The sequence below is a fragment of the Carcharodon carcharias genome, chromosome 31 (assembly GCF_017639515.1).
Source record: "Carcharodon carcharias isolate sCarCar2 chromosome 31, sCarCar2.pri, whole genome shotgun sequence".
NCBI classification, from domain to species: Eukaryota; Metazoa; Chordata; class Chondrichthyes; order Lamniformes; family Lamnidae; genus Carcharodon; species Carcharodon carcharias.
Window position 1 is genome coordinate 24,265,464 of NC_054497.1, and position 19,496 is coordinate 24,284,959.

The 19,496-nt window shown below is 40.4% G+C and overlaps 1 protein-coding gene across 7 annotated transcripts in view; it reads right to left on the reverse strand.

The window, feature by feature from the left end:
* ttc26 (tetratricopeptide repeat domain 26) overlaps positions 1-19,496 on the reverse strand; it is a 78,910-nt gene that overhangs the window by 42,174 nt on the left and 17,240 nt on the right. For 5 of the 7 annotated variants that reach the window (XR_005941745.1, XM_041177771.1, XM_041177770.1 and 2 more), the window contains 4 exons: positions 18,967-19,041; positions 15,103-15,205; positions 4,021-4,076; positions 313-366 (listed from right to left, as the gene is read on the reverse strand). Coding sequence is in view for 5 of the 7 variants with exons in the window: in XM_041177771.1 (XP_041033705.1) it covers positions 313-366; positions 4,021-4,076; positions 15,103-15,205; positions 18,967-19,041 (288 nt within the window). In the remaining 2 variants the exon portion in view is untranslated. Of the gene's footprint in view, positions 1-312; positions 367-4,020; positions 4,077-6,527; positions 7,583-12,447; positions 12,513-15,102; positions 15,206-18,966; positions 19,042-19,496 lie in introns of those variants that run through there. The other 2 variants (XR_005941746.1, XM_041177775.1) reach the window with 2 other exon arrangements.

Consider the following 19,496-nt stretch of genomic DNA (forward strand, 5'->3'; position numbering starts at 1 on the left):
CAGAAGGCAGCACACAGCAGCGCACATATTCACAATGTTAGAGATATATTAGTGCCTGTTAAGAGTGAAATCCGACAGCCATTACTAAGATATGAAGGGGTTGGCTACTGCACCAGTGCATGATCAATGTTGATGGTCAATACAGGTCCACATCAAGATTTCCCCACAGGTGAATTCACAATTTCAGTCTGTCCCCAGTTCAGAAATCAAAGCATGAGAATTTATGAATGTAATCCTGTATCCATTGTACAATGCACTGGAGCACTGGCCCATCATGCACCATCGATATAATTTATAATGGATTCAACTCACCGAGCCCTGTTCCTGCCCAAGAGCTGCATTCACCACACCTTTCAGGATATATTCCTAATAAGGGAGAAGAAAGACAAAGTTGTACATAACATGGTCCTTTAATTTAGAGGTCCACTGATGCATTAATGTCCAATCATCCTGGCCCAGAGGGAGAGAAGCAACCTTCCCTTCACAAAGGCTCGTACATTACTGAAACAGAGCATGAATTTTGAAGTAGAAACAAAATGTTATGCTTTTTGTACTTTACACAGGACACATGCCGCCGCCGCCACCACCACCTTCTCAAGGGCAATTAGGCCTAGCCAGCAACACCCACATCCCGCGGACAAATGAAAAAAAAAAACATACACGTAGAATCTGGTCATTTACTGTTATGACCCTGTAACAATGGAGACATTAAAACATCCAAGACTTTTTTTGCTTTGTGCCTTCAGGAAATATTGTGAAGATGATAAAAATAAAACTAAAGGCCGTTATACCATTTAGTAATGCTCCTGTGAAACTTCTTGGGATGTTTTATTACATTGAAGGCTCAATTCAAATACAAGTTGTTGTTGATGAAAATCTGATCTCTGGAGGCACCTATAGCCTTTAGCTCACTTGCAGCCTCTGGTGGTGTTGAGGTGGTAACACAGCAGTGCAATGTCAGCTGAGAAAACTCAAAACTCTTAAACAAAAACAGAATTACCTGGAAAAACTCAGCAGGTCTGGCAGCATCAGCGGAGAAGAAAAGAGTTGATGTTTCGAGTTTTTCCAGGTAATTCTGTTTTTGTTTTGGATTTCCAGCATCCGCAGTTTTTTTGTTTTTATCTCTAAAACTCTTATGTTAGCCATTAGCCCAATGTGGCTAATTGCACTTCTGATTAGTAAGTAAAATAAGAGTAACAGACACTGTCGTTGGACATATGATCTCAGTACTTATATTCACATGCTATGTATGTGTGCACACTAACCTTTTGGTGAGTTATTCACATTGGCTGAAAGAGCTGAAACTGTATGCCTTAGGTGAATCATAAACATTTTGATCGTGGTTTTTATGATGATGAAGAGTGTGTTTGAGGGGACAGTTTGTCCTAATTAGGAAGGTTTGGGAGGACCCGGGTCACAATTTTAAGTTAAAATTTAAATTAGATGTCAGAAGTGGTTCTTTTCCCAGAGAATAGTGAACCTGTGGGATTGGCTGCCAGCTTGTGTGATGAATGCTGATTTGCTGAGTCCCTTTAAACGAGAGCTGGACCTGGCTCTGGCTAGGGTGGAACGCATCTTATACAAAAGGTACTGCAAAGAATTTCCAGGGCCAGAGTGATATTCTGATTTGGTTTCAACCACCACAGAGGAATTTCCTAGATTTTTAATTTGTTTTTTTGCCTCTCCCAGGAGGTAACATGGTCTATGGGCAGGGTGAGGAGTGGGTGTGCAGAGTGATGCACAAGATATCACAATGATGTGGGACACAGTGGATGGACCAGTCTTTTGCTGCTTGTCATTGTTCATATGTGTAGAGCATGAGTCTCCTCCGCCATTCAATGAGATCATGGTTGATTTGCACTGCAATTCTATTTATTTACCATTGCTCTTTATCCCTTTATACTTGTATGTAACCTGATAAAAATCTATTGATTTCAGTCAACGGGCATCTACAGCTTTTTGGGGGGGAGAGTACAGATTTCCGATACCCGTGGTATTAAAATGTGCTCTCTAATTTCCCTTCAGTATGGCCCAACTCTAATTTTATGATTCTGTCCCCTTCTTCCTGATTCCCTCACCAGAGGAAATAGTTTCTCTGTATTTACCCTGACAAACACTTAACATTTTAAACAACTAGATCAGATCACTCCTAAATTTTCTATAATCAAGGGAACATGCCAAATTTATGTAATCTGTCCTCATAATTTAATTGTTCTGGCAAAATGATAAGTCAAAATGTAGAGTGTGCCGATAGTGCTGGCGAATTATGATTGCTTTAATTCTTTGATTTACTTCAACGGCCTTGAAATTTGTTATGCCGTTGATGAGCAGAAATTTCCTCCAATTAAACATTGGAAAGACCAAAAGCATTTTCTTGTCTCTGCCACAAACTCCGGCCCTAGCAATCCACGACCACTGTCTGAGACTGAGCTATATGGTTTGCAACCTTGACATCCTGTATGACCTCGAGCTGAGCTTCTGATTCCATATCCTAATTACCAAGATCGCCAACTTTCACCTCCACAACATGGTGCATCTCTGCCACTGCCTCAGCCCTTCTGCCACTGAAACTCTCCTCTATTGTTATTTCTAGGCCAGACTGGTGCTCTCCTGGCTAGCCTCCCACCTCCTACCCTTTATAATTTTGAACACATTCAAAACTCCTAACTTATACCAAGTTTTATACACCTAGCCAACATGTGCTCACTAAGCTTTAGTGGTTTCCAGTCTGACAATGCCTCAATTTTAAAATTCTCATTCTTATGTTCAAATTCCTATGTTGTCTCACCCCATCCTATATCTGTAGCCTCTACCTGCCCTACAACTCCCGAGATCTCTGCACTTCTCCAATTCTGGTCACTTGCACATCCCCAATTTTCGTCACCCCATCATTAATTGCCATGTCTTCAGCTACATAGGCCTTGAGCTCTGAAATCCACCCCCCCGCCCTTATCCTCTCTAGCTTGCTAGAGTTCTCTTTCCTCCTCTAAATCTCTCCCTAAAATCTACTCTTTGATTAAGCTTTTTCCCAGCCCTGCTTCTTTATATGGCTCAGTGACAAATTTTGTCTAATAATGCTCCTGTGAAGTGCCTTGGAGATGTTTCATTATGTTAAAGGCACTACATAAATGGAAGCTGTTGTTGATTACTGAATTTGCAAGATGTTTGTTGAATAAATTTACATGTGAAGTATATTTAATTATCTTGTGCGAGTATGCGTGAGGCATTTTTATTAGAGGTAGTGAACAAATGCAGAAGTGTTCATATAACATTTCTCTATCTGCTACTTTAGCAAAATGTTAAACTCCTTAAAATACATCAGTTAACACTAGCATTAAGAACAGACAAAGGAAATGTCATACAAAAGCATTATGAATTTACCCAGCATGCCAACAGTTAATTTCTAAATTAGTGACTGGATCAACACATGTTGACCTAAGCCAATGATGAGATGCTAGGAACTGCAGAGCAGCAAAAAGATTTAGGGGTTGAAAGATTGCCAGTATTAAGAGCTGTATCCTTTCAACAACGTAAATCCAGTAGAGAGAGCATTTTTACAGTCTGTAATGGGTGGAATTTAATAAAGTTAGATAAGACAAAACCCACCCAAAGGATGCATTTTTGTTCAGTTTGAATGGTCTAAATGTGCTTTGTTTGATCCCAAACAGGAGCAAAAACTCATCCTAAATAACTGGCAACTTTGCTCCAGTTCCCTCACTTAAGGTAGCATGGCATGACTAAGGAGGCATTTGGAAGTCCGACTTCACTGAATTTCTAGCTGTACAACAACAGCACTTTTACAAACACTCACTCAGTCATGACATACATAATCCAAAATATGCACAGGATTAGCGTAAACAAAACACTCTGGATTTGCTAACCAAGCACAATGAGAACATTCCACAAGCCTCAGCACTTCCGGCTGTCCAATCATTGATCATTAGAATTTGGACATAAATGCCTCCATCATGCAAGTCCTAAGCCAGCTGTACTGAACAAAGACTTACAAGATCTGCCTACCTGAGGGGTTGTTGGCTCCAGGTCCTTGATAAGATTATATGCCTCCTGCACATCATCTGTAACAAGTCATCGGAGTGTAAGCAAAGCGAGGTGGTTACAGATAAACAAAAAACACAAAGGTGGAATCAAAGCAGAGAATACTTGACAGCCACAGCAGCGGGTCAGTTCACAGACAGAAAATCCAGGTTATATGTTGGGGCCTGACTTTGGAACAGGTTAGGGTTTCCCTGAACTTTACATGTCTGGCCAACTGTTGACCCCAGGTGAATAGGGACAGAGTTACATATGAACTTCTTACCTACAGAACAATTGGTTTTTACCATCAAGTCAGGAATGAGTAAAGCATTTTCAGGAGCAAGTTCCTGAACAGGAACTGTGCTGCTGAAAAACCTTCAGAAAACAGTTCTGTTGAAAGAACAAAGGGCAAGGATTGCTCATTTACCATCATCATTTAAAAGATTTCTGGAGGTTTCACTTTGTCACATTCTTTCTCAAACTTTTAAACTGTTTTACACAGATACACTCAAAAAGTGCTGATTAGCCCAACAGCTAGTTTTAGGTGACAATGGGCCAAACATATTTCAAAGAAGCAAGAGACAGACATGCAAAAACAACTTTATCTACCATAAAATTGGGCTCCACGAATGCTTAAAAAAATTCATGTCTGAATTCAGCTGAACCTCAGTAGACAATGCTGAGCAACCTTCAGGCATTGCAGCTCCAGTTGTTGCAGCAGTTCTCGAGTCCTATTTAGCCTTTATTTTGTTACGGACAGAGATGAGACAGAACTAAAACCCCTGTTCTCTTTCCTTACTGTCCGTAATCTGTGTGTTTTTTTGAAAAGGAAGAGATGCGCATTTCTTTATCCTCTGAGTGTGTGGAAAATTTGAAAAACCAGCAGCAAGTTTTATCATGGCACACACACACAAAAACACACTCGAGGAAAATACAGTGAAAGAGAATATTGCACTTTTACAAGTTATTAACAAAAGAATAGTTTGTAATTCACATGATTAGCTTGTCTTGGAAATTAAATGGTGCAAGTCTGATGAAGAAAAAGTTTTTCATTCCTGATGTGTAGTTTGGTGAATTCCAGAGCCAAAGTTGTATGCCAGAGTTGTTGCAGGATTCTCTTGAAAAGATGGACTTTCTGTAGGTCATAGAGTTAGTTACTTGTGGTCTTGTTACCAGGAGGTCCATCTGCTATACTGATGAACTTGAAAAGGAACAGGCTTGGAGATCATGCAATGTTTTAGTCTCTAGTTCTTAAGGCATAGGTGTTGCTGCCCTTTCTGCTGCTGTTGTTTCTGCAGTTGTTGTTATGCCTTTTAACAGGCAGCACTTATATATTTAAATAGGGAGGCCAACATGACTGCCTTACCATGTGGTTTCTCAAAGTTCCTTTCCAAATATCATGTTGGGCTCAAAGTTGATTAGCCACAACCTGGATTATTGTTTGCAGACATTGACCCAGGGGGTTTAAGACAATCACCATCCTGGTTTCAGAATGACCCACTCAAGTCAGGAAATACCTTTTTGGATGGTTTCAGTAGATGCGTAGTGACACCTCTAGTCTGAAACGTGTCCTCTTGTCTTTTGAGACAGTGAGGCAGTCTTGAATCCACAGACTGAGAATCAGGAGACCCTCAGCAGCCATTATTTGCAGGCCATCATGGTCCATTTTAAAAAGAAAAGTCAGTTCCAGAAGATTCCACACCAAGTGCAGTTTATGTTTTAAAAGTTTATGAATGCGGTATGCTTTTACTGGGCATAGAGAAAAAAGGAATCTTGACTACTTTTTAAAAAACATTGTTTTCATGATAAAGCAAAAGAAATATGAGCGTACATTCTGCACACACTCATTCTGATGTCCATACAGTAATCTTACCCTACTACAGTTCACCTGGTCTGTAACAGACATTTTTCTGCTTCGAGCCTAAGTTTCTCATCACCATTTTTTGATGAGGCACACTTATAATTGATTATTTTCTTGGTCGAGGTCTGGTCTTAGGGAGGCTTTTGTTCAGGAAGGTAGTGCCTCCTGTCCCTTTCCCCTTCTAAAGATCCCATTTATGTGTTGTGTAGCAGGTTTGAATTTTCATTAGCACCCATTCATAGTGTTCTGGGAATTTTAATACTAACAGACCAACCACGTGGGCTGGATTTTACAGCCTCCCCCACCCCCACTGGGTGTTTTTTCAATGGTGGGGCATGTAAAATATGATGAGTAGCTAGCACACCACTTTCTCACCTGCCCCCAAGGTGTTCCATCAGGCGGGGGGGGGGTGGATGGAAATTGGCAACCCGCCATATGTAAATCAATAATTTAAGGTCAGTTGATCTTGTTTCAGGGTGGGGGGTGCCCTTTGTCCATCAGGGGCACTCCCCCGAAAATAATAACCCCACTTCTAACTCCTCACCTGCACCACAAAACCCCGAACCCCCTCGCATGCCCCGCCACCACCCCTCGCCTGATTCCTATCCCGACTTACCCGAGTCTAGGATCCATTAGGGCTTCCATCCTGGCCTAGGCCTGCTTGCAGTCCTGGCAGTGTTCACTACTGAGTTAAAGAGAATAATGCTCTTTTGCAAGATATAAACAAAAAAAAGGTTCAGATTGGCTCATCTTGGAAAACGCATGGTGCAGACTTGATGAAAAAGAGGTTTTTCCACACCTGATGTGTAGTGTAGTGAATTCAATAGCCAGAGTTGTATACCCAAGTCGTTGCAGGATTCTCTCAAGAGATGGGCTTTCTGCTGGTCACGGAGTTAGTTATTTGTAGTCTAGTTACCAGGAGGTCTGTTTGCTGTATTGATGGACTTGAAAAGGAACAGGCTTGGAGATCATGAAGTGTTATGGTCTCCAGTTCTTAAGGCACAGGTGTTGCTGCTTTTTCTGCTGCTGCTGCTTCTGCAGTTGTGTCTTTTTTGCAGACAGCACTTAAAGATTTAAATAGGCTGCAGTGGTTCAAAAGGCAGCTCACCATCACCATCGCAAGGACAATTAGGGATGCTCAATAAATGCTAGCCTACCCAACAATGCCCACATCCCATGAATGAAAATTTTAAAAATGGAGGCCAGCACAGCTGTCTTATCCTGTGGTTTCTCACAGCTCCCTTCCAAAAATGGTGCTGGGCTTAAGTTGATTATCCACAACCTAGATTATAGTTTGCAGACATTCACCGTGGGGGTTTGAGACAATCATAATCTTGGTTTCTGAACAACCTATTCAAGTCAGGAAGTACTTTTTTTAGATGGTTTCAGGAGATGGGTAGTGACACTTCTTGTCTGGAATGTGTCCTTTTGAACTTTCAAGACAGTATAGCAGGCTTTGAATCCACAGCTGAAAGTCAAGTGACCTGTGGCAGACATCTTTTGTAGCCTATCACGGTCCATTTTCAAAAGAAATGTCAGTTCCAGAAGATTTGACACTGGATACAGTTCATGTTTCAAAAATTATAAATATGACATGCCTCTGCTGGGATGACATTACATTTTGAGAAGCGAAGTTTGGATTTCACACATGCTGTTTTTAGGAATCCTGAGGCTGGCAACATTGATCTATTACAAAAAGAAAGAAAAGCCTCTCAAGGGATTCTGACAAGAACTTGCATTATATAGCACCTTTAACACAGTAAAATATTCCAAGGTGCTTCACAGAAGTGATGATTAAACAAAATTTGACACCGAGCCATGTAAGGAGATAGTAGGACAGGTACAATCAATGTGGTCAAAGATGTGGTTTTAAGGAGTGTCTTAAAGGAGGAGAGGGAGCTAGAGAGGTTTAGGGAGGGAACTCCAGATCTTAAGCTGAGTTTTTGGAAAGTGGAAAATAGGCAGCTGGCCCCGATAACAATGGAATAGTGAAGTCTAGAGATATTAAAGGCATAGATGTGGGTTCCAGCAGGAGATGAATTGAAGCAGGGGGCAGAAATGGGCAATGTTAAGGAGGTGGAAGTAGACTGCTATGGTGATGGAATGTGTGGCTAGAAACTCACCTCAGGATCAAATATAGGTCAAAAAAAAAAAGGCCTCATGGTGCATTATGGAGTGATGGGGGCAAAATGGAAACAAAAGGAACATTCAAGGAAATGAATGCCAAGACATGTAGAAGAGATTAGAAAGGGTCAATGAAACCTTAGCCAAATAGATGGGCTGATGGACAAGATGCTGCAAGAATTTAATCTATTACTGAAAAAAGAGACATGCTATCAAAGCTTTTCATCTTGCACTCATCAGGATAGGGTTAACATCCAATAAGTTCTGTTTAATGAATGTTAAATTCCCAGTACTTGAAAGTAATAAGGTGAACAGGTGCTTTATGACAGAAGAAACGCCTTTATGACAGAAGAATTACAACAATGGGTTTGAGGACAGAGACCCTTTTGGGACCTTCCACAGATGGTGGAAATTGGGCAACAATGGAAGGAGGATGAACCCCAGGAATAACCAAGGGGTGGTCAACAGGTGCTTCAGATGCAGATCTAAGTATCATTGTGCATTGAATTGCCCGGCAATGAAAGGCAGAGTTTTTGAGGCGACACGTGACATCGAAGGTACGGAAGACGAGGAAGACAATACCGACCAATCAGAAGGAATTGTAATGGTTACCGAAAGCTTCAGTCCGGTAATGAGTATCCGAGTTGCAGATTCATTCAATTGCGCAGTTCTAGATAGTGGGTGTATGTCCACAGTATGTGGAATGGGCTGGCTAAACTGTTAGGTGGATTCTTTAAGTAAGGAAGACTGGAGTAAAGTCAAAGAATATGATAGTTCTACTTGTTTCAGATTCGGTGATGGTAAGACATTGAAATCACCAAAAAGAATAGTAATTCCACATAAAATAGGGGTAAATTGTATCGAGTGAAATACCTTTACTGTTAAGTAAACCTTCAATGAAAAAGGCCCAAATGAAGTTAGACATGGAGCATGATAAAGTGATTGTCTTTGGAAACTCTGTAGGTTTGTAATTCATACAGGTGGAACATTACTGTATTCCTTTAAAGGCCTATTACCTCTAGACAGAATGTTAAAGAGGTATTAATAACAGCTGGGGATAAGGATTTAAGGGAGAAGAAATAGATTATCACAAAATTACATCAACAATTTGTGCATCCCTCTGGCCATAGGTTTAAGATTTTGTTAAAAGATGTGGGTGTACTAGACTTGTAGAGGATATTAGTGAAAAATGTGATATTTGTAATAAGTACAGGAGAACGCCACCACAATCAGTAGTAAATTTCCCATTAAAGTATGGGATAAATGAAATATTTTTCTTCTACATTTTGTAGACATAGCGATTAGATTTAGTTTGTCAACAGTAATTTTTAGCAAAGATAAAAAAGTAATTATTAATAAAATAATGGAAAGACTGAAAGGAACTGAGAGGGGAGCATCAACTAAATTTTTAACAGACAATGGAGAAGAATTTTCCAATGAGGAATTCAGGATTATGTGCCGTTTAATAGTGGATTATGCAAGAGAATTCACGTTGTGATTGACGAAATCGCTGAAAATTTTTGGCAGGCCAACCGAATTGTAAATTAACAACTGCTTTAGCATAGGTAGTATGTGCGAAAAATTTGCTTAAGATAATTGGGGGCTACAGCCCTTATCAATTAGTTTATGATAGGAATCTGAAGTTACCTCCAATAATGCGGGATCATCTCCTGGCTTTGGAGTGGACAACCATTAGTTCCATTTTTGCAGAACCTTTGAATGTTATGCATGCAGGGAGGAAAGCATTTATTAAGGTGGAAGCTTCAGAAAATATCAGCAGAGCTTTGAGGTATCGAATCAGGCTGTCGGAAATGCATTTTCAGCCTGGGGATATGGTATATTATAAAAGAGGGCAGAAAGAATGGAGAGGCCTAGGAAAAGTTATAGGCACTGATGGTAGAATGATAATCTTGCAACATGGTAACCAAACTGTTAGAGTACATTCCACATGACTTGCTGGCACTGATTATAAATTGACAGAACCTGAACAGATGATGAAAACTGAAGATGCACCTGGCAACTCGCACACATGTATGCCAGACCTGTACAAACAACCAATTGTGGTAATAATGTGCCAACTGAGAGTAGACCAAGTGATAGTGAAGTTCAGGATAGAGCAATTCATCACAAAGATCAACTACCAAAAGTTGGAACTAGGGTGGCACATGTGCTAGAAGGGGCTAGTAAGTGGAGAGAAGCTATTATAGTAGGAAGATCAGGAAAGGCTATAGGGAAATTCAAAAACTGGCTGAAAATACAAGACATGGGCAGAATATCAGATCTATGGGTTGGCAGAAGAAAATGAAAATGTGGAAAGCCAGGAAGCATAGTGGAATTTCAAACAGTGGGCCTAATAGTAATCACAGCTCAAGGAAAAGATCAAGAACTTGTGAAAAGAAGTCTAATCACAGGAGGGACAGGTCAAGTAGTAGCAGTCCAGAAAGGGACAAGAGATCTAGTAGGGGGTATACTTTAACTAGAGCAAAGACCACAGAACAGGCAAGGAGTGACACGAAGTAGAAGCTCCTACAAGAGAGAAATTCTAGTGGCTACTAACAGGTTAGATGGAAAATTAGTAAAGGAAACAAAACAAAAAGAGCCTGTGTCCAGTGGGGTTCCACAGGGATCGGTGTTGGGTCCTTTGCTCTTTGTGGTATATATAAACGATTTAGACTTGAATGTAGGAGTGTTAATCAGTAGGTTCGCAGATGACACGAAAATTGGTGGGGTGGTAAAATAGAGAGGAGGATAGCCTTACAGGAAAATAGATGGGCTGGTCAGATGGGCTGATCAGTGGCAAATGGAATTTAATCCGGATAAGTGTGAGGCAGGACAAACAAGGCACGGGAATACAGGGTGAATGGTAGGTATGGGAAGTACTGAGGCTCAAATGGACCTTGGTGTGCATGTCTACCGGTCCCTTAAGGTAGCAGGACAGGTAGATAAAGGTGGTTAAGAAGGCATATGGGATACTTGCATAAGGCATAAAATATAAGAGCAGGGAGGTTATGCTGGAACTGTATAAAACTCTGCTTAGGCCACAGCTAGAGTATTTCGTGCAGTTCTGGAATCCGCATTATAGGAAGGATGTGACTGCACTAGAGAGAATGCAGAGGAGATTTACCAGGATGTTGAATGGGCTGGAGAGTTTTAGTTATGAGGAGATATTGGATAGACTGGGGTTGTTTTCCTTGGAGTAGAGGAGATTGAAAGAGGGCATGATTGAGGTGTCTAAAATTATGAGGGGCAATGATAGGGTAGACAGGAAGGAACTTTTCCCCTTGGTGGAGGAATCAATAACCGGGGGCATAGATTTAAGATAAAGGGGCAGGAGGTTTAGAGGGGATGTGAGGAAGAATTTTTTCACCCAGATTGTGTGGGAATCTGGAACTCACTGCCTGAATGGATGGTAGAGGCAGAAACCCTCATAACATTTAAGAAGTATTTGGATGTGCACTTGCGATGCCATGGCATACGTGCTGGAAAATGGGATTAGAATTGTTAATATGAATAGTTCTGATGAAGAGTCATACGGACTCGAAACGTTAACTGTAGTCCTCTCCGCAGATGCTGTCAGACTTGCTGAGTTTTTCCAGCTATTTTTATTTTAGAATAGTCAGGTACTTGTTTGACTGGCGCAGACGCGATAGGCTGAAGGGCCTTTGTGCTGTAGACCTCTATGACTCTAATAACCTGACAATTGGAAAGAGTTTTGCATTTACATGGAGGTTTCAGACAAAGGACAACTAACTGTGTCCCATAGAAGGATACGTACAGAGAAAGTCCTTCCCGACGGGACATATAAAGCTAAGGCTAGACTGGCTAGACGAGGGGATTCGAAGAACAACTGGGAGACCAGGAGGTTAGAGCAGATTCCCCAATAGCAGGAAAAGTAAGTTTGAGTATATTCCTAGCACTTCTAGCGACATACTCTTAGGAATGTAAATCCATTTACGTCAAAGCAGCGTTTTTGCAAAGGGAGCAATTTCAAAGAGAAGTATTTTTTAAGCCTCCAAAAGAAGCTGGAGATACAGAGGGAAGATTATGGAGTTTGAATGAGTGCATTTACAGGCTAAACGATACATCCAGGGTTAGGTATTTTTAAGTTAGGTCCGTCCTATTAAAAGCTGGTTCTGTTCAGCTAAAAGTCGATCCAGCAATGTTTTATGCGTATTATGAAAACTAGTGGGCATTTTCTTATTGCAGGTGGATGATTTTATGTTTGGCGAGGGGGATGGGGGGGTGGGGGGGGGGAGCGGTGGTGTGTGGGTGTGTGTGTGTGTGGATCTGTGACATTTGAGAAATTTGTAATGGAAGTAATTATGAAGGAATTCAAAATTGGAAGCTGGGCTTCTGGTCCTTATAAATACATAGGGTTGGATATTAGGCAGACTAAGTTGGGAATAACCTTGCCTCAACAGTCTTACCTAGAGAATGTTAATAGGATCCCGATAAAGTCAGGCTAGGTCCTCACCAAAGGAAGTCTCTGCAACTAAGGAAGAAGCAGATCAATTAAGAAGTTTAACTGGGCAACTAAACTGGTTATGTATGCAAACTAGACTGGATGCATGCTATGGTGTAATAGAATTGAGTACAATGCTGAAATATGCTACTGCTGGGAAAGTGCTAGAAGTAAATAAGACATTGAAGAAATGACGTTCAGAAGAACATACAGGTTTCCAGACCTGGGTGACTGGAAGGGATAAAATATGTTATTTTTATTGATGCCTCACATGCTAATCTGCCCAATGGTTATTCAAGTAGAACAGGATTCATTATATTTTTAGTGGGAGGAAACGATACACGTTGTCCATTAGCGTGGGAATCAAAGAAGATAGAGTAGTTAAAAGCACCTTAACTGCAGAGACACTTGCATAGGTAGAGATGACAGATAGGCTATGTATTTATCAAATATTTTAAAGGAGCTCCTATATAAGGAGCAACTTGGGAAAAAATATGCCCATAGAATGCTACATAGATGACATTCTCTCTGGGACAATGCCCAAAGAGAGTGTCACAGAAAAGAAGTTGAAGATTGATCTCATGAATATAAAAGAGATGTTGGAAAGGAAGGAAATTTCCAAAATTAAATGGGTTGACACAAGTCACCAGTTATCTGATTAGTTCTTTTTGTGAACCACTTAGCCAAAGAAATTGTTGAACATCCTCGAAGAGGGATGCCTTGTACTATAATGGATTATGACAAAATGGCAATTTTTTATGTTACAGCCTCATCGGTTTTTGCTTCTTTTTTTTAAAAAAAAGGGGAATTTGGATGATGTCAAAGACTGACTGATTGCATAGTAAAATGACACGGATTTTCATTTTGTGTCTTTTTTAATGCAATCAATTTAATTTAATTTAAACTGGAATCAGTTAGCATCTAATAAGCTCTGTTTAATGAATCTTTATTACCTTTCAAGTGCTGGGTATTTAAGTGAACAGGTCCTGGGTCTTGATTTGTTATTATACTCAATTGTATATAAGGACGAGTCAGCCAGCAGTGGCTGTCTGGAGTGTTAAATGGGAGAAGTCAACTCTGTAGTGGGCAATAAACCTTCTCTACCTAAGTATCCTATTCTCTTGTATCCTTCACATCCAGGCTTGGGGGTTATCTAATAGCTCACAAGAATTTTCAACACTAATGGGGGAAACAACAATTTATACTGCATGGGAAGACTGGTTGGCAAGCGGACACTGATTGGTAGAGGTGTTGCCATGGAGAGAACAGTATGGAACAGTTAACTGCCTAGCTTTGTTCAAATGTTCAAATTCAAACTAGGCAGGTCGACTCTGGTCAAGGCATTACCTTGGAGGAATGAACCAGGGAATGACTATTCCCTAAGCTTTTGTTTGGTTGAAAAAGGCACAATAAGTGGATATGCTCCTTCAGTCTGCAAAGGACAGTGCCCTTGCGTGAATATTTGTGGCTTCTAGCATGCAGAAGTGAGCCACACTGCAAGCCCAACTGACGAGCTTAAATAGCTTCACCTGTCGCTCAAACCTATGAGACGTCTTACCCTTCCAGGGTAATGAGGTAGACTGGGCACTTTTCAGGACTGAAACTAGCGGCCTCAGACCCATTCATGAGTTTGTGCGATATGCAACGTTATCCTTGCACACCTAAAAGGCTTCATCCTGTACTCAAATTCACCTTTGAAATGGAGCAGTCAAATGAGCTCCTTTTCCACAACATGCTAGTTGGTAAATCCGCCAATGAGTTCTCTACTACTATCTACCACATGCCTACCTTCACTGGTCAACATATGCGTTGGGATTCCTATGGTTCCACATGTTATGAGATTGGCCTTATAAATATGGCCCGAGCCATTTGCTCACCCTGCAGGCTTGATGCTGATATAGGGCACATCAAAGCCATCTTGCAGGATAATGGCTACCCTTATCAGGTCATCGCTTGCTGTGTGTCATGCAAACCGTCTGCCCTTTTGGTCCTGAAATTGGCCCAGTCTACCTCAGATTACCCTGGAAGGGTAAACGTTCTTAAAAATTTGAGCAATAGGTGAAGCTAGCCGTTGCACGCTGTTACTATGGAGTAGCAACACGAGTGGTATGCGCCACTAACAGGATGCTGCCATCAAGCCAAAAAAATGTTCAACCTATCATACAAATGAGCAATGTGGCATATGAATTTCATTGCCAGTGTGATACCAGGTATATAGGCCATACGTCTCAACAATTGCTGGATCAAATCAAATAGCACATCCCTTAATTCTGGTCCATTCCCCAGGGCAATACCATGACCAATCAGAGCCGACCTGCCCAGTTTGAATTTGAACAAAGCTGGGCAACTATCTATTGCATGCTGCATTCTCCATGGCAACACCTCCACCAGAGTCCAACTGTCAACCAAACAGCACCCTCTTCTTGTGCAGTATCAATTGTTGCTCCCCCGTTATTGTTGGAACTTTCTTGCAAGTTATCCTACTGAGTGCAAAACAAAAAGTTTTGATAGCATAACTCTTTTTTTTAGCACATTCAAGTTCTGTACTACCAAATGACCAATTTAGACCTATAGCAGCAACAGAGTATTTGCTATCTTCATCGTGTGGCACAATACCTACCTTGCCGAAGGTAATAAATGACTAAGTTGAGCCTGGCTTCAGGGATGACATCAATAAGAGGTGGGAGGACCTGCAGGGAGCCCTCCCCGCCCCGGAATACCACCTAAAGAAAAACACACACGTTCAACACAACTGTTGCAACTAAGGCACATTCTCAAACCAGGCCTTTAATTCCATTTTATCTTATTTAGGACAAGCTTGCAATAAAACGAACATCAGGAAATTTTACTTCTCTCAGGTTCCTAGTGTAAATGTGGTGAGCACAGCCACTTATGGATTTAGTGCCAGACTTGCTACCTAAGAAACAATTGGAGATGCCAAGGGCACAGCTTCTTTCCATTTGGTAGTTAATGACAAATTAGAAGCCAGTATATTAATTTTGTACCACCGTCTCAACTCACCTTACAAAGGTGTTAGAGTCCAAAGCTACAAGATCTCCATGAATATAACATTTGGTGGTTGCTACACAGGTCAAGCTATAGTTCAAGGACATCTGACTAAAAGTTCCAATTGTGTACAGATCACCGGTGACACCACAGTTAGAATATTAGATGCAATCCTGGGCACCTGCCCTCCAAATATCTAAGCATTGATGGATTCAAAATAGATCGACAAAGATTATTCTGAGATTTAGAGATCTACGGTTAGGAAGTGACAGCCACAGAGGTGAACTTAGTTTAATTGCAGAAAAGATGATGATGTGGGAAAGTGACCTAGTTCTTTAAAATCCAAGAGAGACAGGTACTGTAGAAGTAAGGCTACCAACTCAGATGGTCAGTACACAGCTAGGGATCAAGTGAGAGACTAGGGAGTTGAAGGATTCCACCCGTCCCCCAAGGTAGTAGAAAGGACTTCCAGCAAAAGCACCTGTAACTGTGCTGATTAATTTCTTCCAAAAGGAACTGGATAAATATCTGCTGGGATTAGGATTAGAGCTATAGCAATATTTCAGTATTAGGCTGGCAAAAAGCCATATAAGCTAAATAAACATATGTGTAATTAATGATATTTTGTTGATACTACATAACCAAAAGGGCAGAAATTTGCTGACAGAATTAAGTTGGATACATGATGCTATTTAAATAATGCTCAGTGTTGGCCTTATATACATTTTCAGATCAACAAGGGATAACAGGAGCTGTGAGGAAAAGGTTGCATTGATATTTAATATCATAAGATGTAGGAGCAGAAGTAGGCCATTTGGCTTATCAAGTCTGCTCCGCCATTCAATGAGATCATGATTGATTTGATAATCCTCAACTCCACTTTCCTGCCTTTTCCCCATAACCCTTGATTCCCTTACTGATTAAAAATCTGTCCATCTGCGCCTTGAATGTACTTAACGACCCAGCCTCTACAGCCCTCTGCGGTAAAGAATCCCACAGATTCACTACCTTCTTGGAGAAGAAATTCCTCTTCATCTGTCTTAAATGGGAAAACCCCTTACTCTGAGATTATGCCTTTTAATCCTAGACTCTCCCACAAGGGGAAACGACCCCTCAGCATCTACCCTGTCAAGCCTCATAAGAATCTTATATGTTTCAATAAGGTCGCCTCTCATTCTTCTAAACTCCAATGGATACAGGCCCAACCTACTTAACCTCTCCTCATAAGAAAATCCCTCCATACCCGGGATCAACCTAATGAACCTTCTCTGTCCTTAGATATGGGGGACCAAAGCTGTTCACAGTATTCCAGGTGTGGTCTAACTAGTACCTTGTATAGTTTTAGCAAGACTTCCCTATTTTTATGTTCCATTCCCATTGAAATAAAGGCCAACATTCCATTTGCCTCCCTATTGCCTGCTGAACTTGTATGCTAGCTTTTTGTGATTAATGTACGAGAACCCCCAAATCCCTCACTGCTGCAGTCTTTCTCCATTTATTCAGCTCCTCTATTCTTTCTGATAAAGTCCATAACCTCACATTTTCCCACATTATATTCCATCTCCCAAATTTTTGTCCACTCATTTAACCTGTCTATATCCCTCTGTAGACTCTTTGTGTCATCCTCACAACTTGCCTTCCCACCTATTTTTGTATCATCCGCATACTTAGCAATAGTACATTCACTTCCTTCATCTAAGTCATTAATATATATAGTAAGTAATTGTGGTCCCAGCACTGATCCTTGTGGCACTCCACTAGTTACAGGTTATCATCCTGAAAATGCCCCCCTTATCCCAGCTCTCTGTCTTCTTTTCATTAGCCAATCCTCTATCCATATTAATATACTACCTCCAATACCATGGGCTCTTATCTTATTAAGTAGCCTTATGTGCAGCACCTTATCAAACGCCTTTTGAAAATCAAAATATATTACATCTACTGGTTCCCCTTTATCTATCCTGCTTGTTATCTCCTCAAAGAATTCTAATAAATTTGTCAGGCATGATTTCCCCTTCATGAAACCATGCTGATTATATTAGGTATTTCTAAATGCTCTGCTATTACACCCTTTATAATAGGCTCTAAGATTTTGTATTAGTTTGTTTTTGCTAACATTTAGCTGTTAAGTGAATTACTGTTGGAAGGAGAGAGGGAATTGAGACTTATTGCACAGACACAGAACAGGCAGAGACAATCTTTAGCTGGTAAATGATTCAGCAGCAACAACCAGGCTGCCTTTGTTGAAAACAGCCATAATGGGGCCTTCTACTCCTATATATCTTTCAGTCTTGCAGAGGAACGTGAGATATGGGAAATCTTTGTTGAATGACCTCCAGGGCATACTTTTGTAAGCAATTCAAGAAGTCACAATTTTGACTGATTCTTGAAGGTATAAGGTGGGTATAATAACTTCTCAAAGGACACATCTGCACAAGGAATGTGGAAAAGTGATAATGTTGCATTCAAGGGCCTTGGTTCCTTAATCTCTCGGTAACTATCTCCAGTTGAACAGTTGGATAAACACTTCAAACAAGGTGAAGTAATGGCGAGGTTTGCCATTGATCAGGGAACAGCTAAAGGAATGAAGTAATCTACAAAACAGGTGAATTCTCACTTAGCAGGATTGAGAAAAAGGAACAGAAGAATGGATGTTATGAGATACCAGAGAGCCTGAAGAGGCCTTGAAAATCTGAGCTCAAACCCATCACATGTTTGAATTCTCCAATGAACTCAAAGTATTGTTGTGTATGCATATTAAATTGTCATCTTAGTAGCATATTTCATTGTGATGAGTGCCAATAAAAGCTTTGAACCTTATTATTCTGAGGAATAATTTATAAACTTAAGAAAATTCATTCTTTAACTTTTGAGAAAAAATGTAAAATGCTGGAAATAGTATGTCAGACAGCATCTGTAGAGAGAGAGAAAAAATGAATCAGAACTAACTTTTCAGGTCAATAACCTTTCATCAGGAATGATGGATTTCCCTGCATTTTCTGTTTATATTTCAAATATTCAGCATCTGCTGTATTTTATTTTGGTGAGAACATTTGAGACTTAGATATCATTAACTGTTTTGATTACAGCAATTAAAAAAAATCATGCGCACTTGATTAGATAAAGGGCATTTTCTTGTATTATTATATAAGTACAGCATTCTAACTGTTATGCTACAGGCAAAGTCCTGCATTTCTATAATGTAATGACTACAAGTCATGAGCTCAAATCCCACCATGGTAAGATGTGAAAACAAATTAAACAAATGTGATTAATTTGTGGGTTTGCACCAGAATATGACCAGGAGAGCTGCAAAAACTCCTAATGACCTACTGGTTTACACATGATTCTAATCCCATAAGGTGTCGTTGATTTTTAGTACTGTCAGGACAATAAATGTTACCTTGCCCCAATCTCCAGAACAAATATTCTAAAAAGAACAGTCACAAAACTAGCAGGGACATGTTTACATACATACCAGATTGTGCTTAATGAGCTCCTTTGCAAAATCAAACACAGGAGATGCAATGTCCATTAAATTTTTCAGCTCTGCCTGGGGAAAAAACACAAAACTGATAAAACAGAGGTCATTATTTTCCTAAAAAATTTTACAAAAATAAAAACACCTATATGATTGTGTCATTCTTGACACATTTTGATAGAAGTCATTTTTTAATCTGAAAGTAATGTCAGTAATCGAACGTCAGTATGTCAGCTAAGCTCGACTTTGTGGTGGAGCTCTCATTCCTTTCCTAAGAAGTGGTGGGTTTCAGGCCTAAACATAATTTAGGATAACTCTCCAGGTCTGTATTCAGAGTGCTCAATGATAGAAGCATTTCTCTTTGCATCAGACATTAAGAGGCGGATTTTCATTGATTTGGGAAGACTCCCTAGATCTTTGAAAATGGCAGGCAGGACCCGGATTTGGAATTCCCATCCCCAGTTCCAAAACATCCAATTTTTGTCGTTGGGGAAAGTGGGCGGGGCATGATTCACACAGGAGGAAAC